Source organism: Schistocerca nitens, chromosome 11 (assembly GCF_023898315.1).
Source record: "Schistocerca nitens isolate TAMUIC-IGC-003100 chromosome 11, iqSchNite1.1, whole genome shotgun sequence".
NCBI lineage: Eukaryota > Metazoa > Arthropoda > Insecta > Orthoptera > Acrididae > Schistocerca > Schistocerca nitens.
The window spans coordinates 76,731,389-76,756,056 of NC_064624.1; the positions used below are offsets into that span (position 1 = coordinate 76,731,389).

The window sequence follows — 24,668 nt, forward strand, 5'->3', positions numbered from 1 at the left end:
GCAGACATTTATTTGAGGATCTAGGGATTTTCACAGTAGCTTCTCAGTATATATACTCTCTTATGAAATTTGTTATTAACAACCAAACCCAATTCAAAAGTAATAGCAGTGTGCATAACTACAATACTAGGAGAAAGGATGATCTTCACTATTCAAGATTAAATCTAACTTTGGCACAGAAGGGGGTGAATTATACTGGCACCAAAGTCTTTGGTCACTTACCAAATAGTATCAAAAGTCTGACAGATAACCAACAAGTATTTAAGAAGAAATTAAAAGAATTTCTGAATGACAACTCCTTCTACTCCATAGAGGAATCTTTAGATATAAATTTAAAAAAACCAAAAAAATATAAAAAAAATTTAAAAAATAAAAATAAAAAATAAAGAAAAAACACAATAAAATAAAGTTGTTATATTAACTTAAGTATGTTGTTAAATTAACCTAATTATGTCATGTATTGGAAAATTCGACTCGTTCCACATCATTACGAAATATCGTATTCATGATCCATGGAACTAGTATTAATCTAATCTAATCTAATCTATTCAACTACTTGTAAGAATTGTCATCTGTAAAATATCAACAATAAGAAATCTGTATGTGATAAGTCAAATTAATTTCAAACTCATATGAAATTTTATTTTTAGTACATATGATACTTAAATGGAGCAGTTCATGATTTCTCAACTACGTGATGATTATAGAAGAAATAATTTGACTGGAGGTAGTAAATTAAGTAAAGCTGCTCTAATTACATGTATTAATATAAATTCTTGGAAACTGTTACCTTATTCTAAGATTGGAAATGATGAAATTTTTCAAAATACTGAAAATAAGCCATTCAATGAAATATTTCCTTGTTCTGCTAATGTATTTGAGAAATCAAGAGACAGAAGAACAGATAGAAATTATCTGTTTGATGAAACATTTTCTGACAGACTACTGACAATAAATAATGAAAGTAATCTGGAGTTAATTGACCTAATTTTTCTTGAATAAATCAAAGCCCAAAAGTTCTGATTATAGGGAAATTATATCTAAAATTTCATTGTGGACAGAAATTAAATTTCAATTGTTTTTGTGACTATAAAATGCAGACAAGTGGAAATATTGTGGAATTTACATTTCAAACACAAAACTATAAAATCAGCAGAGTAAGAGACAGTTAATTAAGAAAGTGAGAGAGGGAAAAAAATATTTTATCAAGAACATTGAATTTTCTAGATCATGATTCTGATTGAACATTAAACATTTTACTAGCTTGCAATTAGTAATTGATAGATATGTTCCACTAAGAGGCTCATCTTACATCCAAAAAATGAAAAATTAAAAATGCATTAGTGTAATAAATATTTATCAAAATTTAGGCTATTAAACATGCTTTGTGTCCTGCACGTAAGAATGCAGATAGCCTCGCAAAATACAAAAATGTTGATTGTGATACTGATCAGAAACTTGAAAATCTTGAATTCCTGTGGTGGTTGACAATAGTCAAAAATTGAGATTTATATTAATGTATTTATTAGTGTTAATTAATTTGATGAAAAATATTAAGAATATCCATTAAAAATAACAAAATGTAAGAGAGAGAGAGAGAGAGAGACATATATATTTACTTCATCTAAAAAATGGCGAACATTCACATTACTTCCATGTAAAAATTTATATAGGCTTCTTTTGGGCAAATTACAAAACAGAAGAAGTAAAATCCATTTGAGATACATGTTTATTCCACTTCAACAGGAAGGTGGAATTAGTCATGCATCAAACAGCTTAGTTAACAAACCATTAATAGTAGACTTACCAAATAAATGTCCATATATTGATTTTCAAAATTATCGGTGTACATATAAAGTTCCATTTGGTATTTATGCAGATTCTGAGATTTTTTTAATCAAAGATGGGCAATTGTCAATCAAATCCAGAAAAATCATATTTAATGAACCATCAGAAATATAAACCAAGTGATTCCCATTGTTATATTAAATAAATAAATGGACACTACAAGAATTTAGTCATATATTGAGAACAAAATCATCACAAAAATTCTTGGTTAATATGAAAAAAGAGAGTGAAGAAATTGGAAAAAATTATTTTGAAATTGAAGAAATGAGACCATTAACATCTGAAGTTTAGTCAAGACACATTAAGATTTCGTATATATATGCTTGTTATATATAGATCATTATACAAAAAAGTAAAAATTTAACAGGAAAATACATCAATCTGTTGTATAAGAGATCTCATTTATAACTGAAGAATCCTAGTTTTGTACCGATTTATTTACATAATGTCTCACAATATGATTCTCATTTCTTCATAAAAGAACTCAATTATGATAAAAAAGCAATAGATTTGAGACCCAACAACGAAGACAGATACATTTGTTTTGGCAAGATGACAGAAAATTTGAAGATGAGATTTACTGAAAAATGTAAATATATGCATTCAAGTCTTGACAAACTTTCATCAAGTTTGAGGAAGGATCACATGCGAAACATTAGAAACTTTTTCCCAGATGATTTATTCAATCTAGTGATTATAAAAGGCGACTATCCATATGATTACATGGGTTCTTGGAAGAAATTTGAAGAGACACAGCTTCTATCAAATGAAGCATTTTACAGGAACGTGAATGACTGTGAAAAAATCTTGCTGATTATCATAATATGTTTAAAAATTTCAGAAAAACATGTGCAAAATGTACAATTTGAATGATTCTTGGTTTATCTTGAGACGCAATGCAAAACGTGCTAGCACAACTACTAGAATTATATATGGTTATGACATTACTCTAGTAATAGAAAAAGGAGTAAGAGGTGGCATATCACAGTGATGTAAAAGATATATGAAAGCAAATAACAATTATATGAAAGATTATGAGGTACAAAAGATATCCCCTTATTTAATGTATTTAGATGCAACAATCCATAAGGCTATGCTATGACTCAATATTTGCTATATAGAGAATTTGAATGTGATTATCCAGATAATTTTGATACTAGAAAAACAAGTGGAATGTTAGACACTTCCCAAGTTGGATAAATATTTAAAGTATGAGTAGATTTAGTCTATCCTAGAGAACTCAATGATCTACAAAAAGCTATACCATTAGCTCCTCAAAATAAAATTGTGCCTGGAACTAAAGAAAGTAAGTTGTTGACTACTTTCGATAACAAGTGTAATTGTGTACTGGTTTTAAGGAAGAAGATAACAGAAATACACAGAGTCTTAAAAATTTAAACAATGTGATTGGTTAAAGAAATATATAGAGTTGAATACAGAAATGAGGGTGAAACGAAAGACTGATTTTAAAAAAGATTTTTACAAACTGATGAATAATTCAGTGTTTAGGAAGACAATGGAGAATATAAGAAACAGAGTGGATAGAAAACTAGTTTCCAATGCAGATAAATATAATGGACTTGTGCCGAAGCCAACCTTCAAAGCAAGAGAAATATTTAGTGAAAATCTTATTGTCATCCTTATGGATAAGACAAAGATTGCTTTCAATAAATTCATGTTGACATGAGTACTCTTGATGTATACTGAGGTATGATATTGATGATGTAATTATGAAACCAAAATATAGTGAAAATCAAGATACAGACAGCTATAATATAACATACATACTGAAGATTTTTATGAAGACATGAAATCAATGCGAGATAAATTTGATACTAGTGTTTATCCAGCAGATAGTATCCATGTTATTCCATAAGAAAACAAGAAAGTTTTAGGAAAAAGAAATATAGTGGAAAAATAATATAAGAATATTATGGTCCGAGAACAAAAAATGCTAATAAAGTTGTTGACCATACAGAGAAAAAATCTAAAAGAGTCAAGAAATGTGTTTTTAAAAATAAAATATATATAGAAGATTATAAAAAATGTTTCTTTTAATATTATTGAGAAGTACATTACTATGAACGTGATACAAAGCATTAAACATGGAATTTAGTCAGTTGGTGTAAGGAAAAAGGCGCTGAGCCCACAAAATGATAAAGGAAATGTTTTGGAAAATAAAAGAGATGTAATGCCATACAGACATTATTCATTATTATCAACAATATAGTCTTCGTTTTCATTACAAAATAAAAATATTAATAAAAATGTTCTCTATGTAATTGGAACACCTACTGAATAACCTCAACAACATTAGCAATTCTAATTTCTACAAAGAAATTAGTGAGTACAGGAAAATGTTTTTTATAATATTACTTGCTGTTAATATTTGAGTACTACAAACAGGGTGAAAATTGAAGAGATTAAGATTATGTTACCAGCTAAGATATTTGAAATTAATAGCTGAAGGGATTTTTAATTTTTGGAGAAGGGCAGATTAAATTTAAATGCAAGAAATGAAGAAACTTAATAATAATGAATTTCATTATCTTCTTAATTTTTATACTTTTTAAATGGCCAACATAAAGCAGTGCAGTCAGCGTACAGAAATAAAAAAATCTTGAAAACTTCTCTAGTGATAAACATCGACAAGATAAGTATTATAATATGTATAATGAATCTAATAAAGAGATACCAGAAAATTAAAGTTACATCTAAACATGGTAGAACTGTGGTCAAGTGTGCACCCAGACAACATGAAAAATCAACAGTTCATAACAATCTTATGTCTGCTGAAGAAGAAAAAATTAAGACAATTCTAGGGCCATATTAAATAATAAAAGAATTTGTTTCTCTCATTTTCTTGAACTTGATTTTCATTTTCCTTCTTAGGAAAATTTGATTTTCTTAGGCAAAACGGAAAAATAAGAAAAAACAAAGGTTAATTAAAAACAGAAAACATATTAAAAACTGAAAAATTCCTTAACAATCAGAAAAAAACAGTTTATAGTAGAAAAAAATCTGTTGGTTATTGGGTTTGATGGATTTGGGAGAAATGAACCAAACCTACAGACTTTTATTACTTTTCTCCTACGCCCTTTCTTTGCATACGTCACTGCTGTGGCGAGGATTTTGGAGTTCCCATTTTAAGGCAGCGACCAGGGAAACATGTAATTGTGTTAAGCTAGCTAACAAAATGCATTCAGTGGAGCAGAGCAGCGTCAACACAGTAGCCTTTGCCAATAAACGACGCGACAAACTGAACTTTAACAATCCTCCCCCTTTCCCTGGCACTCTCCCCTCACCATGCGCGCCTCAGGAGTGTCGACCCTGTGCGGCTACATAACGAGGCCCTCACAGCCCTTAAGGGCCTCTTAGGCCGGCTTGAGCCCGCTAAGCTCAGCCTGTGTATACGAGACCCGCTTAAGTGCGCTGATGTGAGGAAACGAACTGATAAACAAAAATAAAACACAGAGTTTTGAGAGGGAGGAAATAAAATGGAACTACGCTCAATTGCCAAGCATAAAGGGCTGGTTTAAGGCCTAAGCAACAAAAACGGCGCAAGCTCACATGTGCAGAATATGTGTAAACGGTTTACTGAAGGCAATTTGTAGTGAAAACTGACACGGGGAATGAATATGGTTACAAAAGCGAACCCCACTCCAGTAAACATTTATCCACAAACATTCCGTTTGTGAGATAGTTGCAAGGATCTAACTACCAATCTCAAACTTTGTCCGAATGAGGACCTTATTCTATAACGAACTTATGAGCTGCTCATAACCATATATTTTCAAGTAAGGGAACAGATGGCTTTGGAGTAATATCAACAAAACTAACAGAAGCAAGTAGCAGAGTAAAAGAAAATTTTAGTGTAGACCATTACAGAGCTGTTGAAATCTTATGTTATCCTTTTATTGCAGATTTCCGAATCAGAATTCCGTCAAGTACGCTAACAAATCCAATGGCGGAAATAAATCGGAACATCAAAAAATAATTAACGCACAGTAATGAAATTTCGGGAATACATGTGTGTAAATAACATACACTGGCTTGCAAAAGTAAAGCAACAAACAGAAATTTTGCAACGTTGCATTTACACTCCTGGAAATTGAAATAAGAACACCGTGAATTCATTGTCCCAGGAAGGGGAACCTTTATTGACACATTCCTGGGGTCAGATACATCACATGATCACACTGACAGAACCACAGGCACATAGACACAGGCAACAGAGCATGCACAATGTCGGCACTAGTACAGTGTATATCCACCTTTCGCAGCAATGCAGGCTGCTATTCTCCCATGGAGACGATCGTAGAGATGCTGGATGTAGTCCTGTGGAACGGCTTGCCATGCCATTTCCACCTGGCGCCTCAGTTGGACCAGCGTTCGTGCTGGACGTGCAGACCGCGTGAGACGACGCTTCATCCAGTCCCAAACATGCTCAATGGGGGACAGATCCGGAGATCTTGCTGACCAGGGTAGTTGACTTACACCTTCTAGGGCACGTTGGGTGGCACGGGATACATGCGGACGTGCATTGTCCTGTTGGAACAGCAAGTTCCCTTGCCGGTCTAGGAATGGTAGAACGATGGGTTCGATGACGGTTTGGATGTACCGTGCACTATTCAGTGTCCCCTCGACGATCACCAGTGGTGTACGGCCAGTGTAGGAGATCGCTCCCCACACCATGATGCCGGGTGTTGGCCCTGTGTGCCTCGGTCGTATGCAGTCCTGATTGTGGCGCTCACCTGCACGGCGCCAAACACGCATACGACCATCATTGGCACCAAGGCAGAAGCGACTCTCATCGCTGAAGACGACACGTCTCCATTCGTCCCTCCATTCACGCCTGTCGCGACACCACTGGAGGCGGGCTGCACGATGTTGGGGCGTGAGCGGAAGACGGCCTAACGGTGTGCGGGACCGTAGCCCAGCTTCATGGAGACGGTTGCGAATGGTCCTCGCCGATACCCCAGGAGCAACAGTGTCCCTAATTTGCTGGGAAGTGGCGGTGCGGTCCCCTACGGCACTGCGTAGGATCCTACGGTCTTGGCGTGCATCCGTGAGTCGCTGCGGTCCGGTCCCAGGTCGACGGGCACGTGCACCTTCCGCCGACCACTGGCGACAACATCGATGTACTGTGGAGACCTCACGCCCCACGTGTTGAGCAATTCGGCGGTAGGTCCACCCGGCCTCCCGCATGCCCACTATACGCCCTCGCTCAAAGTCCGTCAACTGCACATACGGTTCACGTCTACGCTGTCGCGGCATGCTACCAGTGTTAAAGACTGCGATGGAGCTCCGTATGCCACGGCAAACTGGCTGACACTGACGGCGGCGGTGCACAAATGCTGCGCAGCTAGCGCCATTCGACGGCCAACACCGCGGTTCCTGGTGTGTCCGCTGTGCCGTGCGTGTGATCATTGCTTGTACAGCCCTCTCGCAGTGTCCGGAGCAAGTATGGTGGGTCTGACACACCGGTGTCAATGTGTTCTTTTTTCCATTTCCAGGAGTGTATTTTGCAGCAATACAGTACAATCAGGCGACAGTAAAGTAGAAACAGTATAAAGAAAACAGAACAGAAAAAACTGCAACATGCGTAACGGTAGACAAAAATGTTCTTCATTTTTTCCTACTTAGCGGATTTACATACAGATTCCGACAACTGGTTTAATGCGCTCAGTATGGGGTGTGGCCACCTCTGGCAAGAATATATGTTTGACAAACGACAGGGCATGCTGGAATGCTGCCATAAATATCATGTTCAGGCAATAACCCCCATTTTTCCTGCAGCATTGCTCGCAACACTCGAAGAGTGGTTGGTGGATGCCGACGTGATGCAACCTGTGTCCCTGGTGCATCCCAGACGTGCTCTATGGGATTCAAATCGGGAGAGTTAGCAGGCCGCACCATGAATGCAGTATCTCCCATTTCCAAGAAAGTATCAACCGCGCGTGTTCTATGAGGTCAAGCGTTATCGTCCAGCAATACGAAGTCTGGGCTCACAGCACCTCGCAACAACCGCACATGATGTCCCAACGTCTCGTCATGATACCAGACAGCAGTTAAACCTTGCCGATTTGACCGTACAGTTTCGTGAAGAAGGGTCCGAGTGGCCGACATAATCCCTGTCGTCATCATTAAGGGTTGTCCCCGATATTAGTATCTTTCCACTATGGTTGGGCGCCACCAAATCGTGTTCTAATTCAATGCCGTCGTGCCTTTACAGCCAAATAACGGTCGCCCCTTTGCGACATTTCACTTGCTCGGCCCCACCCTCGTCTTTGGGATACAGTTGGGTTGTTTTTGAAGGAGGAGACCAGACAGCGAGGTCATTGGTCTCATCGGATTAGGGAAGGGCAGGAAAGGAAGTCGGCCGTGCCCTTTGAAAGGAACCATCCCGGCATTTGCCTGTAGTGATTTAGGGAAATCACGGAAAACCTAAATGAGGATGGCCGGAGCCGGGATTGAACCGTCGTCCTCCCAAATGCGAGTCCAGTGTTCTAGCCACTGCGCCACCTCCATCGATGGATACGGTTCCGATCACTATAAACTGTCGCTACATCCGAAAAACAACAGAACGATTCACAGTAAGCCATCGGGCCCCACCAGTTTGCTACAGTCCAACTTCTATTCTTCCTATGGGCTTCAACTGTAGAGAGCCTGGTAGGCATCTTCTTTGTATCATACTGCACTGTCTGCGACTGTGCACACAACGATTGTGGATTCGTAAATAACTGGCAAACACGATCCCTTTTGATAGTTGCCTTGATTTCATCGTCAGAGTGGTTGTTTGTTGACCAAAATTCCTTTTTCCATACAGGACATCTGCTGACACTTTGTCTGATTATATTGCGAATTAGACACAGAACGGGGAAATAGTGGTTTATTACTTTAATTTTGGGCACCAATGTACGTAAGTGATTAACACTGCAAAATTACGGGTTAATATAAGCGAGATATAAGCCAGTGCAGGATGTGAAGTGCTGGTACGTTAATAACCGGTGTACCCGCCAAATTTTGAATGGAAGCATGCGAACGTGCATTCATTGTGTCGTACAGATTCCGGATGTGAGTTTATGGGCTGGAGTTCCATGCCTGTTGAACTTGGACAGTCAATACAGGGACGGTTAACGCTGGAGTCGTCGTTCGATGACGTACTATTTGTGCTCGATTGGAAACGGATCTGTTGAATCGAGCAGGCCAAGGCAACGAGTCGATGCTCTGTACACTATGTTGGGTTATAATAGCGGTATGTGGGCGAGCGTTATCCTGTTGGAAAACACCTCCTGGAATACTGTTCATGAATGGCAGTACGACAGGTTCAATCACCAGAGTTATGTACAAATTAGCAGTCAGTGTACGTGGGACAACCACAGCATTGCTCCTGCTGCCATAAGAAATCGCACCTCAGACTGTAACTCCAGGTGTGTCAGGCCTGCAGAGAAGTTTATTGCAGGCTCCCAACTGGCCTCTGTTTTCATCTGCCAGTGTATTTATACTCATGCGATTGCAAGTAAATATTCCAAAATTTCACACTGAGCACAACAAACTGCTACTATCTGTCAATATTAACATGGCTAAAGACGTACGAAAAGAGAACGAATGCTAGACAGTACAAGTATCTATGAGTAGGCCAAGGTAGGTGCTGCCTATTGGAAAATTAAAGAAAGTTACAGCGAAAAGAGAACCAGTTGCTCCAATACGAAGAGCGCATATGGAAGTTAGTGCTAAGCAAAGAAGATAATGCAGAAATGTGAATGGAATATCTAAAAGTGTTACACAAGAGAAATGTATTCACAGACAGTATAATAGAAACGCAAGGGAAGGAAAATGAAGAAGGCTGGGGCGGTTTGATACTGCGAGATGAATTCGACTAAGCACTGACAGACCTAAATTGAAACAAGGCCCCATAGTTGGACGACACTCGCTCAGATTTATGGAGATCGTGCAGAAAGCCAGCGATGACAAAACTGATTCCACCTGATGTACAAGATAGGTGAGACCGGCAACATACTCTCAGACCTCACGAAGAATGCAGTAATGCCAAGGGCACACGCTCACAAATGTGAGTACTGCCGAACCATAAGTTTAATACACTGAGGTGACAAAAGTTACAGGATAGCGATATGCACGTATGCAGATGGTGATCATATTGCGCAAAGAAAGGACAAAGATCAGTGCATTAGCGGTGCCGTCATTTGCACTGAGGTGATTCGTGTCAAAAGATTTCCGGCCTCACTATGGTCACAGGACGGAAATTAATAGACTGTTGGTGCAGAATGGTAATTGGAGCGAGACGCGTGCGACATTCCATAGTAAATTTAATATTTTGAGATCCAGAGTGTCAAGAGTTCGCCGAGAATACCAAATTTTAGGCACTGTCAGTCTCCAACTCGGTGGCCGACGGCCTTCACTTGACCACAGGGAGCAGCGGCATCTGCATAGAGTTGTCAGTGCTAGCAGAAGAGTAACACTGCATGAGACAACCACAGAAATCAATATGGGACGTACGACGAACTCATCTGTTAGGACAGCGCTGCGAAGTTGTGCATTAATGGGCTACGGCAGCAGAGGCTGACGCGGGTGTGTCTGCTAACAGCACACAACTCACCTGCAGCCACCTCTCCTGGGCTCGTGACCATACCGTTTGGATCCTAGACGACTGGAAAACCGTGGCCGTGTCAGATGTGCCCAAATTTCAGTTGGTAAGAGTGTGGCCCAGACCCCACAGACCCGTGGACGGAAGTCGTCAACAATGCACTGTGAAAGTTGGTGGCTGCTGCTTAACCCTAGGACTCACTCTGCTAAAATTTCCCTAGTACTCCATCTGGGGTCATACATGACCCCAATCAATATGTAATTGACTGTGTGTACTAATCATTCAGAGAACAACGTACTGTCGTTTAATACTGTTCGTTTACATTTTATTTATTATTTAGACACATTTCACACCTTTTTTAACAGGTATGTACATAGTAGAATTAAATTACATATGGCAGAGAAATTACATATCAGACGTTACAATATTACTCTAAGTCATAATTTGTTTCACTCATAAATGTTTCACAATGGCTTCAAATTTACAGAAAATGTGATGAACAACTCAACAGGAAACATAATTCTAACCGCAATCCGTACCATAGTCATCTGCACATATTTTGCAAGTAGTAACTATTTCAGAATGTTCCCCCGGCTCTTCTGTACGCCATACAGAATCAGCAAGCCTAAAAATGAAAGAAGCTCGCATCTGTCTGCATCACGCCAGTCAACTAATTTTCCAGACACTTTCAATTCATTTCCTCGTTGATTTGTGAACTGAACTATTATATCCAGCAATTCATTAGTAATAAACTGCCTGAAACAGTCAACAGCTGAGCTAACACTAACTGTACCAGGAATACCTGCTGAAAATCGTTGTATGTTGCGAATTGGAAATCTACGAATTGATGGTTCTTTTGTACTCCATGCAATATCCCGATCCCTGCTTACCAGTACTGCACTTTCATCTTCTCCACTGTCATCATTTTCAGCAAGAATATCATTTTCTTCTAATTCATGTAAACAAATTTCATCACTTTGGTCTACCTGTGTCTCTGTTCCATCATCTTCGGCGTCACTACCTTCTGAATCACTACTGCTACGAAATAAGTCTTCCATAGCTTGTTCTACACTACAGCCAGGAGCAAAACGTATTCCATCCATGCTGAAATTACACTGCAACAACAAACGTACAACAAACGTACAAACGAACTTCCAGTTTGAGGTTAGTTCTGAGTAACACCTGAATAACACCTGAATTCAGTGTTACCAACTCAAAATACCTAAGAAAGAGATTGATAGTTGATAATCTATACATTCTATGAATGTTACATATAATCTATCTGGGGTCATAATTGACCCCAAAAGTAGTTTTTGTTAATTATTGATTTAAATGTTGCGTCAAGCGCTCTAAAAATTTTTGTGAGAGAACTACTATACTGTGTGGTAAAAGTCATAAAATTCTGGATTTGTACAAGAAATAGAAATATTATTTTATCCATAGTAAAAATGATTGGGGTCAGCTATGACCCCAGAGTGAGTCCTAGGGTTAATGGTGCGAGTTGTGTTTCTCTGTAGTGGACTGGGTGCTCTGGTCCAATGGAACCGATTATCAACTGGAAACGGTTACGCTAGACTACTTGTAGACCATTTGCAGCCACTCGTGGACTTCATGTCCCCAAACAACGATGGAGCTATTATGGATGACAATGTGTAACACCATAGCTCTAATGCCGTACTGATTTATTTTGCTATTGTTTCATTTAATGTTACATTGCTGTGCTTCTGTAAATGTGTTTGTTTGAATAGATAACACAAAAACTGTATACTGCTGTCTTTATACAAACTTTGATATCATGGTTTGGTTCAATGCAAAGTAGTGTATCTGTCATTTAAATGCTTTGTCCGATTTGGAGGGAACAAAACTTACTGTATATAATTGCAATTTTGTGTGAATAATTTTTTGTAGAGATGTCAATATGTGTAAATGTTTTGTTTTATTTAATGCATTTGGTTACTGTTATGTAAATTGCTGATCCTCACTTAGGGCTCTTAGTATTCTGTGTATAAGAGGTGTAGTCGTTCCCCTCGGGAACGGAACTGTGTAGCGCGCGCAAATTGTGGTTGGCCTATGTAGAAAAGGTGGCACTGATAGTCAGTCGGGGACGAGCCAGCAGTCGGAGACGAGCTACGAGTCCGGGCACTGCCATGTAAAAGATGCATATTGTGCTGGTTCCGAGAGAGGCTTTTCCTGCTACTTTCCAATGCCTCGGATGGATGGATAAATAACTGGAACTATTCTGGAATTTGTATCTGTCGTCGCCACCAAGAAATGACAGAATCCAGCAATTCAGTCTGCGAATCCACCTACCAACATGCAGTTGCCACCACGTTGCGCAATCACTGTAACGTAATACTATAATGATGTACAGTGAAGGATCAGCTTAATGGATGTGTTATTGTGCTCAAACATAAGGTAATTTATATCTGAATTTATGTACCAACCTTGATTTTTCTCCTCATCATAACACCTCTCAGGTTCCTTTCCGTTTGAACTAAAGTAATTACCGAGTGTCCCTACTGAAAGAACTTTTATGACCAATGTTATGCTAGTTAATGTCTCTTGAACTTAGTAAAAATAAAGTTAAAGTTAATGCGGCAAGAAAGTGAGTTAAAGTAACTGTTGTTTGATGAAAATAATTTTCCTATTAAAACTACTTATTAAAGTGCTGTTGCCAACTGCAAAATTAAAAGTTCTTAAGACTGAGGTTTCTAAAGTTTTGCTTAGCTAATGATCACCTTGATATCTGTAGTAAATTCTAAAAGGTGCGCCAGTTTCTTGCAATTTTCTTAGCATTGTGTTTCGACGTAGTAAAAGTGAGAAAGCTGCAGTGGTGAAACGTTATACACTCTTGTTTGCTAAGTGTTTGTCTCTCTTGTGTATTAGAAGGACATATTAGTAGTAATGTTATAAAGACCATACACTTTGTGTAAGCCCTGAAAGTAATAGTGTGTTTCGGTAGCTGTTATAATTTTGCAAATAGTTTGTGCTGCTCCGACTGTTAGTTTCAATCTTACCGTAAACATATGAGTGTGTCAGAGTTCATTGCACTCGCGTGTGGCCAAGTATAGGTTGTGTTTATCCGTTAAAATTACTAATAACTATTTTCTTCAACGAGAATGTTAATCATTCTTTTGCCTAGTTAGGCTGGCGACCGTTTCCATTATCAGTTAAACAGTGCAGATAGGCAAAATTTTGTTTGTTACTGTTCAAACATTTACGTAATTCTGATTTTCATTTCCGATAAGCCACCTCTGTTAGGTACAACACAGTCAACATAACAAAATTCCTCTCAGAGGGTAACACTGCTCTATTGCTTTATACCATAGTAGCTTTAACAAGATAGTGTTATTTCACGACCTGCTTCCAACTTTAAGGTTATGGTATAACAGTAGCAGACGGGAGTGTTATACGTGGCTTTTCCGTGACAGGACTGATTTGTTCTGTTGGGACATCGTACGTACTAAGAAGCCAAACTTGGTATTTGACTGAATAAGCTACGTAAATGCTGTTGTAGTGTTATAAATGGACCATCTCACCGGGCCACAGTTGTTTGTGATTGATCTGAAGAACATTCTGAACAGTTCCAGCGAATGATTTGGCCACTCAGATCGCCCGACGTGAATCCCATGAACATTCGTAGGATGTAATCGAGAGGTCAGTTCATGGACAAAAACCTGCATTGGCAAAACCTTTGCAATTATGGACGACGGTAGAGTCAGAATGGTTCAATATTTCTACAAGCGACGCCAAAAGACTTGTTGAGTCAACGCCAAGTCGAGGTGTTGGACTACACTGGGCAAAAGGAGGTTCAAAATGGCTCTGAGCACTATGGGACTCAACATCTGTGGTCATCAGTCCCTTAGAACTTAGAACTACTTAAACCTAACTAACCTAAGGAGATCACACACATCCATGCCCGAGGCAGGATTCCAACCTGCGACCGTAGCAGTCGCGCGGCTCCGGACTGAGCGCCTAGAACCGCTAGACCACCGCGGGCAAAAGGAGGTCCGACATGGTATAAGGAGGTACTTCATGACTTCTGTCACCTCAGTTCGTGGCACGACGTGACTGAAAGAAGGGTTTGGTGGACAGGATTGTATCTGCAGTGCTCAGGATTGGTCATTTTAGTAAAGGAGAGAAGTGTAGGAGATAGAAATTGGAGATGGAAATCAAGAATCTAATACAGTAAGCATGTTCTAATGGAGGTGGGTTGCGACACCAATGCAGAGATGAAGGGGCTGGCTAAGGATAGAGTAGCATGGAGAGCTGCATCAAACCAATACTCGGACGGAAAACCACCACGAGAGTAGCGCTTCTGCTACCCATTATGAAGCAGCCGTATTTTACATAACAGAGGATTCATCCAGTCGCAATCAGCATCTGTAGTGCACTGTTAATTGGTGTACCCTGTACGCGGTATATATTCACTTATTGTGGACACAGATGCAATTTTGTTGAGGTATTTTATGACATACACTGACGGAAGGGAAATGTGGAACCAAAGTCACGACGCATGTTTCTACATCTGAAAGATGATATCTACTCAAATTTCGCGCCAGTCGGGTAAGAGTGCGACTATGAGGATGAAAATCAGGTTTGCTTTTAATACACGTTGTAACGGTCGTCACCGTTAGCTACTTTTGAAACCGACGTAATCAACTGATGTTAGTGATGAATTCCTTTAAGGTGACAAAGACGCCATTATCCACTGAGTTCGAACGAGCTCGTCCAATAGAGCTACCTGGATGTTCCTTCTGCTATATTGCAGGAACTCTTGGCAGGAATGTAGCGACTGTACAAGTACGTGATTGCTGGCAGATGTGGTCACGAGAATGTACGGTCGCAAGAAGACCAGTCTCCGGGCAGCGACATGGCACTATGGAGAGGTAAGACCGTCGTGTTCGGCGTATGGCTCTGGCACATTGGGCTGCATCTACAGCAGCAATTTGAGCGGTAGTTGGAATCACATTGACACAAAAAACTCTTATAAATAGGTTACTTGAAGGACAGCTTCGAACCAGACACCCTGTAGCGTGCATTCCAATGACACGAAACCACCGCCTTTTGCGAATACAGTATGTCAGCGAGAACTCATTGGAGGACAGGTTGAAGGTCTGTGGAGTTTTCTGATGAAACTTCGTTCTACCTGAGTGCCAGTGATGGCTGCGTGTTGATTATTAAGAGGCCAAGGAGAGCTTCTGTAAAGTTTGCAAGGTAGGAGACGAGGTACTGGGCAGAAGTAAAGCTGTGAGGACGGGGCGTGAGTCGTGCTTGGGTAGCTCAGTTGGTAGAGCACTTGCCCGTGAAAGGCAAAGGTCCCAGGTTCGAGTCTCGGTCCGGCACACAGTTTTGATGTGCCAGGAAGTTTCATATCAGCGCACACTCCGCTGGAGAGTGAAAATCTCATTCTGGAAACATCCCCCAGGCTGTGGCTAAGCCATGTCTCCGCAATATCCTTTCTTTCAGGAGTGCTAGTTCTGCAGGGTTCGCAGGAGAGCTTCTGTAAAGTTTGGAAGGTAGAGGACGAGGTACTGGCAGAAGTAAAGCTGTGAGGACGGGTCGTGAGTCGTGATTGGGTAGGTCAGTTGGTAGAGCACTTGCCCGCGAAAGGCAAAGGTCCCGAGTTCCAGTCTCGGTCCTGCACACAATTATTATCTGTTAGGAAGTCTCAAGTACAGACAGTTCAAAATCATGACCTCCACGTTCACCAGACATAACCCCTTTGACTTTCTTCTGGGATTACGACCAGAAGAATGTGTTCAGAACACCAGTTACTGATGTGCAAACTGTTATGGGAAGAATACAAGATTCTGCCGAGGCGATGACAGAAGGATGACAGAAGAGATGTTGGCAAAGACAGGAAGACATGGAAGGAAACTGAGGATCTCCTAGACATTCTACGGGCAACGAACAGTATGAGTTGAGCTACGAGGCGCGTTGAATAAGTAATGGAACACTTTTGCAGAATTTGTTGTGGGATATGGTGGACTATTCCCGCTTCAGCCCCTGTAGTTTCATGAAGTTCCGATAGGTGGCGGCGCTGTACGTAGCCTTCAAACTGAAGTCCGTAATGGAGGCGAGTCCCACGCAGAGAGCTGTTCCTGAGTTTCTTTTGGCGAGAAACCAGAGCCTCATGCATATTCATAGGCGCTTGCAGAATGTTTACGGACACCTGGCAGCAAACAAAAGCACGGCGAGTCGTTCGGCGAGGTGTCTGCCATCATCGCCGTCCGATGTCGCGCGTGCCGCCCGGCCACACACCGCTGTGACTCCTACAATGTTGGAACGCGCGGACAGTCTCATTCGAGGTGATCGGCGACTCACAATCAAATATCTCGCTGCATCACTGGTCGCCTCCGTTGGCAGTGCTGGCACACTCATCCACCAGTCTAAGTACTCAAAGGTGTGTGCGCCCACAGCACTCCTTGCCGTCTAGCAAAAGACCATGCAGAACAACGAAGGACCATCGCTGCGCAATTGCTTGTGCTTTTGCGAGGCTGATCGCGACAGTCTTTTGTCTAGTATTGCCAGAGGCGATGAAACACAGATTCACCACTTCAAACCGGACACAAAACCACCGTCCATTGAGTGGCCTCACACCACTTCTCCTCCGAAGCAAAAGTTCAAAGCCGCACCCTCAGCCAGACAAGCCATGGCAACGGTCTTCCGGGTTTCTGGAGGGGTTGTTATGTTTGATGTCTTCCCTCATGGGGCGACGATCAACTCTAAAGTGCTCTGTGCTGCCCTCAGGAAAGTGAAGAAACAACTTCAGTGAGTTCGTCGCCACAAAAATTCAAAAAAACTTGCTTTTTTTTAAATGACAACACAAGTTCTCACAGAAGTCTTCGCACCCATGAGGAGATCGCAAAAGTTCATTCGATTCTTCTTCATCATCCACTCTACATCGCGGATCTCGCACCTTCCGACTTCCATCTGTTTGGAGCAATGAACGATGGACTCCGTGGGAAGCAGTACTTGGAAGTGCGAAGGTTATTGATGCAGAACGACTTTGTCTCCGATGTCGACCAGTGGAGTGGTGCCATGTAGGAACACAGGAGTTCCCAGTAAGATGGTTTAAGGCCATCGCACTGAATAGAGAAGATACAAGAATAGGGTTTGGCATCCAAAAGAGTAGTGAGTAAAATGGTGTACTGGAATCCTGGAGAAAACCAACACGTTTTCAGCAAAAAAGTGTTGCATAACTTATTGGCGGCTCCTTGTATCATTCGCAAGAACCTGCACAGATGTAGTTTCTTAGAAATACATTTGTATAATCTCTGAATGAAATTATGATCACCCTGCAGAACGAATGTTGCTTCTTCAGAAGAAAAATGAACATAGCGGCCTTCCTTGTAGCTGTATTCCAGAGGGTCCTGCACAGTTGTTGAGTGATCTGCTGTAAGGACGCTGGACGTGCTAATATCGCAGAAGAATATTCTGGCCAGAACGACACTCAAATTCATGGCACTTCTTCGATACATTAAGAAATAGCTTAAACGAAAACACAACAATCTTTCTACAGGTTGGCCAGAATAAAACTGGCTCGTAAAATATTTCATGAATCTTAAGATGTCCAAACCATGTTACGTCATCTGCATCTACAAAGGATGATGTAAATTCGGTTGCCTATCTTATGGTGCATGAAATATTTTACGGGCCAGTTTTATTCTGGCCACGCTGCACCACTGCAGTCGTGTTTTCTAGAGCTTTCTAATGCCATTACAAATAGTCTACCATTTCATTTAAGAAAACCGTACCTGCTTCAATACCTCAGGTAATACAAGACCTAAATGTGTCGACCATGCAAAAAAATTACGTTCCGCTCTGCATACTATCATTTGCCGAAACCTCTTTCCCACCGTATTGTAGCGTCCACAAACTAAAACTTAAGTAACTGTACCCCGCATAGCCACAGACTTGTGAGACTTAGTTGAAAAGATGAAGAAGAATATTAGCGAAACAAACAATAAAATCCTTTTCAAGTGGCGTTCGACAGCAGCAATACCTTCTGAAAAATGCGTGGCAGAAAGCTCTTTGTATCCACTTGTTATTACGTAGGGTTCTAATCATAAATGACCATCTTGGTATGAAACAATGGACAATACGTCTCATATTTCACAGAAACTGGGTCGTGGAAAAAGATTTCCTGTATATTCACAACAATTTTGCACATGTAGCATAGCGAAAATTCACAAACATGAAGCTGAGGTCCGTTTAACAGCTACACACTAAGGGTTGCAATAATAATAAATGAATACAAAACAGCTTTTTGTGATGCATGTTTGAAAATTAGTATTAATAACAACAACAATGGTTAGTAATGAAGATTGTCTCTAGGGTACTGTGGTGAGATATTGTGACACTCTCCCAGTGTGGTTTATTGTGATGGTAGTGGTGTTAATGGTACTGGTCTTAATGGTTAATGGTGTGGTGTTAATGAAGGTAGTGTAATGATGGAATTGATGATGCTGCTAGTGTTGCTTATGAACGTTGCAGTGAAGGTGTGAGAGTGATGCTGATGATAATAATGGTTGGGGTTACAGTAGTGGTGGTGTTGGTTGTAGATGTTGTAAGGATGTCAGTTGTGGACGCTGACATGGAAATGGTTGTAACGGAAACAATGATGGTGGTACTGGTATTTGTGGTTCTGGAGTTAGATGATGATGGTAGTGGGGGTTGCGCTAATAGTGTGAGGGTAGGGATGATAACGGTGATGGTGGCAATGAAGGAGGAGGAGGAGGAAGACCGTTTTTGGATTCAAAGTAATGTAATATTAGGGCCCATTTCAAAAATATATGATGCTCATTGTGGGAAGATGTATTGGTTTCGTGTAACACTCCATGTACTGGAGACTTGTAGGAGGGTCATTGGAGGTGACACCCTGAGAGCAGGCAGCTGGACTCACGTCGAACACGTAGGCCTCCTGGCAGCCCTCCTCCTCCTGGAGCCTAAGCCTCTCCAGCGCCGCCACGCTGGAGCGCGACGTGTTGGGGGAGGCCCACTGGTCCAGCCGCGGGTGGTGGCACGGCTCCAGCCGCACGAACTGCAACATAGTGGCAGAGTGGCGCACGTCACGTGCCAGGTTCCGTTCACACACTCACTCGTCAGCAGTCCATCAAAGTTCAGAGTAATTCATAGAGAAAAAGCAGGTTGCAGTTATTTTTTAAAGAGAAACTATGGAAGCTAGAAACACATTGTGCATGTCTCTAGACAGAGAAAGGACCAAAGTCTTATGTCCGCACAGACAATATACCATATACTCAATATGACCTCCATGCCTTACTCGAGAAACATCGAAACGGTAGTCCATATGATTCCACACACTAATCAAAAGGTCCATGTTTATTGACTCGACAGCTTCAACAGATCGATTTGTCAGCTCTTGAAGAGTACCTGCCATAGAGGCACAAAGACTGTGTCCTGTATGTGCTCCCACAGAAGAAAAACTCAAGGTGTGAGATCTGGTGACCTGGGAGACCAAAAGCAATGAGCACGACCTTGTTGTCCACCTCTCCCAAACCAATGTTGTGGGATGGTCTTGTTAAGATAACGCCACACCTCACTGTGAAAGTGAGGTGGGGCGCAACCCGCTTAAAAATGAAATCATTAGAACCTTCGTGAAGCTGAGGAAACAACCAGTTTCGTAGCAAGTGTAGGTATGACATTCCTGTCACACTTTCCTCCGCAAAAGAGGAAGGTCCTCAAACTTTATGAACAGAAACGGCCCAAAACACATTCTGTTTCACTGAGTCTTCTGTTTATTAGGATCAGTATAATTTTCAAAGTTTTTGAAAAAAGAAAAACCTGTAAAATTTGTAGTATTTGTATGAGAATGTGATTCACACGAAAACATATTGCACACTCGTGGTGTCTCTCAAATACGCCGTATCACATTTCCTAAGTTGGCCCAGTGCGTGAAAGTCAACTGTCGAAAGGACAGACAGTTCGAATATATACTGTAAGAACAACGTTTATATATTAGACTGGAATTACACTTAACTCAGAAAAGTCGTGGATACATCCTCATATCGTGTTAAAAAAATGTTCAGATGTGTGTGAAATCTCATGGGACTTAAAAATGGTTCAAGTGGCTCTGAGCACTATGGGACTTAAGATCTGAGGTCATCAGGCTCCTGGAACTTAGAACTACTTAAGCCTAAGTAAGCTAAGGACACACATCCATGCCCGAGGCAGGATTCCAACCTGCGAGCGTAGCGGTCTCGCGGTTCCGGACTGAAGCGCCTAGAACCGCACGACCACCGTGGCCGGAGGGACTTACCTGCTAAGGTCATCAGCCCCTAAGCTTACACACTACGTAACCTTAATTACCCTAAGGAGAAACATACACATCCATGCCCGAGGGAGGACTCGAACCTCCGCCGGGACCAGCCGCACAGTCCATGATTGCAGCGCCCTAGACCGCTCGGCTAATCCCGAGCGGCTAATATCGTGTTGGACCTCCTTTTATCGAGCGCAGTGTAGCAATTCGGAAAAGCATGGACTCAACAACTCTTTGGAAAGTCACCTGCAGGTATACTGAGCCATACTGCATCTATAGCCGCCCATAAATGCGAAAGTGTTGGTGGTGCAGAATTTTGGGCACGGACTGACCTGTCCATTATGTACCACAGATGTTCGATGGGATTCATGTCGAGCGGTCAGTGTGACGGTGTAATTTGCTCCGATTATGCAAAATGCTCTTCAAACCAATTGCAGACAATTATGGTCCGGTGACATTGTCACCCAAAAAAATTCTACTGTTGTGATTCTTGAGTTTCTCCCGGCGTATTTGATAATGAAAATATCCACGGGTGTACTGCCGGTCTACAGTGTCCAACGGGCACAATATTTCGGCGATCATACATGTCGCCATCATCAGGTGAACTGACGGACTGAGCTCCTGTAAACGTGCCGGCACGGAGATCCGTACACTATGGCTGCTCAGGGGGAACTGGGTTCAGTCGCGGCGGCGGCCGATTTAAATACCCTCCGCCCGCGGAGCGCTCACTCCGCCGTCCGCGCCCCGCGCCACGGTCGCGCGGTGGAACAGATTGCGACGGCGTCTGAGATGACGTCGGTGCGATTAACCCAATCGCTGGTTCCCAAGCCTTGCTAAGATTATAGCCACAGTCACGGTTTATGAGGTCGTCATTGGTGCGAATTTCGATCGTACGCATCGTCTGACCATGCGTACCGTCGAGGATCGATGCCGTGAACACCAGAGGCACACTCGACTGATGTATCCGAGCAAGTCGGCGATCGCTGAACATTGTTTGTCGGAAAATCACGCTATGGAGTATGAACGCACGAGGACTCTGGTACAGACGTCGAGATACTGGGACAGCGTTGTTAGAGAGGCCATCGAAATTCGTACCAATGACGACCTCATAAAGCGTGACTGTGGCTATAATCTTAGCAAGGCTTGGGAACCAGCGATTGGGTTAATCAAGAGTAAATCGAGCAAGCGTATAGTTGCGACGACCACGGCGGACAGAGCCATCACACCGACGTCATCTCAGACGCCGTCGCAATCTGTTCAACCGCGCGACCGTGGCGCGGGGCGCGGACGGCGGAGTGAGCGCGCCGCGGGCGGAGGGTATTTAAGTCGGCCGCCGCCGCGACCGAACCCAGTTCCCCCTGAGCAGCCATAGCGTACGGACCTCCGTGCCGGCACGTTCACAGGAGCTCAGTCCGTCAGTTCACCTGATGATGGCGACATGTATGATCGCCGAAATATTGTGCCCGTTGGACACTGTAGACCGGCAGTACACCCGTGGATAGTTTGAATTCTACTGTTGTTTGGGGACATTAAGTCTTTGAAGTAGCAGAACGTAAACATTTCCAGTCAACGATCCGTTCAGTTGGACCAGAAGACCCAGTCCATTCCATGTAAACGTAGCGCACACCATTTGGGAGCCACCACCGGTGTGCACAGTGACTTGTTGGATCTCCGCCAGCCTCGAACCCTACCATCAGCTCTTACTAATTGAAACAGGAGCTCGTCTGACCAGGTAACCGTTTTCCAGTCGTCTAGGGTCCAACTGATATGGTCACGCGCCCAGGAGAGGCGCTGCAGGCCATGTCTGCTGCCATATCCCACTAACGCCAAATTTCGCGACGTTGTCGTATCTGATACGCTCGCCTTACGTCGCACACTGATTTCTGTGGTTATTTTACGCAGCGTTGTTTGTCTATCAGCACTAACAACTCTACGTGAACGCCGCTGCTTTTGGTCGTTAAGTGAAGGCCGCCGGGCACAGCGTTGTCTGTGGTGAGTGGTATTCTCGGCACACTCTTGACACTGTCGATCTCGGAATATTGTATTCCATAACGGTTTGCGTCTAGCTGCATCTTACATTCCGCGTTCAAAGTCTGTGCTGCTACAATAACGTAGGAAGCGCTTTCTCGCGCATCGCCTGAGTACAAATGACAACTCCGCCAACGCGCTGGCCTTTAATACCTTCTGTACCTGTTACCACAGCAAACTATATTTGTTCGTACCACCATCCCGTGAGTTTCGTCACCACAGTTCGTTTCACATCGCATGATAATGATGCAGGTATGCCAGAACCGTTGTAATGAACCTTCGTGGCCGCGCTGTTTGAGGCGCCTTGTCACGGATTGGGTGGCTCCTCTCGCCGGAGGTTTGAGTCCTCCCTCGGGTGGGGTGTGTGTGTTGTTCCTGGCATAGGTTTAAATTAGTTTAAGTAGTGTTTAAGTCTAGGGGCCGACGACCTCAGCAGTTTGGCCCCTTAGAAATTCACACATTTTAACCTTCGTGATTTGTACGTGAGGATGCCTCAGAATTATTATGTACTTTAACATGTTGTATTTATATTTTTCGCTAACGATGGACTTTTTGGCATAAGCAGTGCTTCGAAAAGGAACAGACTTGTTCGAAAAATAGTCACGATTGACGAGTATACATGCAACTGTGACTGGAAACTAAATAAACAATAGTAAATATTTCTGGTTACGAACGGCCTACTGTGGACATTCCACATGTGATTTACCTGTATATTTGTAGAGAAAAGTTGGAAAGATACCACTATGTTTCCCTCTGTTCTTTGTATCATTACAAGTTCTATCTGAGTTTTCTCAGGTCATAGTGAGACTGGTGATATTAAGTGAGTACTGTATCTATAGAGATGCTTGTAGACCGCCAAGCCAGAGAAAATGAGCTTAGCAACACGGAACATAGCCAAGAATCATCCCGACTAAACCAGCTTTCAAATTAAAAAAAAAAACTACATTAAAATCGGGTATTTTGTTTGGGAGATACGATGTAACACACAGGTACATACGTTAAACTTTTAACAGCCCTCTGTTTGCGTGGGGGATTAAAAAGTTACGAGTATTGATTCCTATGTCCTGTGCATCATTGGAAGCCCGAAGCTGCGTTTAAACGTGTGTGGCTTCCGTATAGTCGCCTGTGTTACCACATACAAGCACATGTATGAGTGTGAGCGCACGTCACTTTCACGACGTGCGCGCGTCCCTGATTCCAGTAACACCTAGGCAGAAGTGTGCAGTGACCAAGATGTCCGCTCTGCAAGCACCAGCTGTGGCCGCAGCCGGCACATTGTGAGACAGGCGAGGAAATCGTACAAAGAAGCCTGCGTACTGTGATAATAGCACATTTTGCATGTTGCATGTGTGAGAGTCGTTAAGAGATTAGGATGGAAAGGAAAAAATGAAATGATGGTATGGCATTGCCGGCCTGGAGGCCCCATCCAGGGAAGTTTGACTGCCCAGTGTGAGTCTTGTTACAGTCGACGCCGCACTGGGCGGCTCGCGTGCTGGTGATGAGGATGAAATGATGTTGAGGACAACACAACAGCCAGTCCACGAGCGGAGAAAATCTCCAACCCTGCGGGAATCGAACCCGGGCCCACTGAATGGCATGCAAGCATGTAACCACTCAGCTAAGCAGGCGGACAGACAGCAAGGAGAATTGTATTTAGTAACTTTATGCACGAATTCGAAGTGAAACTTATTTCTGTTTTGGGAAACTAAACAAAGAGACACTTTATCAACAAGAACAAGATTACCTCTGCTCCGACACTTCGAATCTTCAGCTACTGGGGACAGTTATTAGCCCAGTTTGTGGGTCCTTTCAACCTACCGAGCGAGGTGGCGCAGTGGTTAGCACACTGGACTCGCATTCGGGAGGACGACGGTTCAATCCCGTCTCCGGCCATCCTGATTT

General features: G+C 42.4%; 1 protein-coding gene across 1 annotated transcript in view; it reads right to left on the minus strand.

Annotated features, from left to right (window-relative positions):
• Window positions 1-24,668, minus strand: part of LOC126213071 (adenylate cyclase type 5-like) — a 779,221-nt gene that overhangs the window by 188,934 nt on the left and 565,619 nt on the right. Inside the window, exon 12 of the mRNA XM_049940658.1 lies at window positions 19,365-19,502. Coding sequence (XP_049796615.1) covers window positions 19,365-19,502 — 138 coding nt within the window. The remainder of the gene's footprint in view (window positions 1-19,364; window positions 19,503-24,668) is intronic.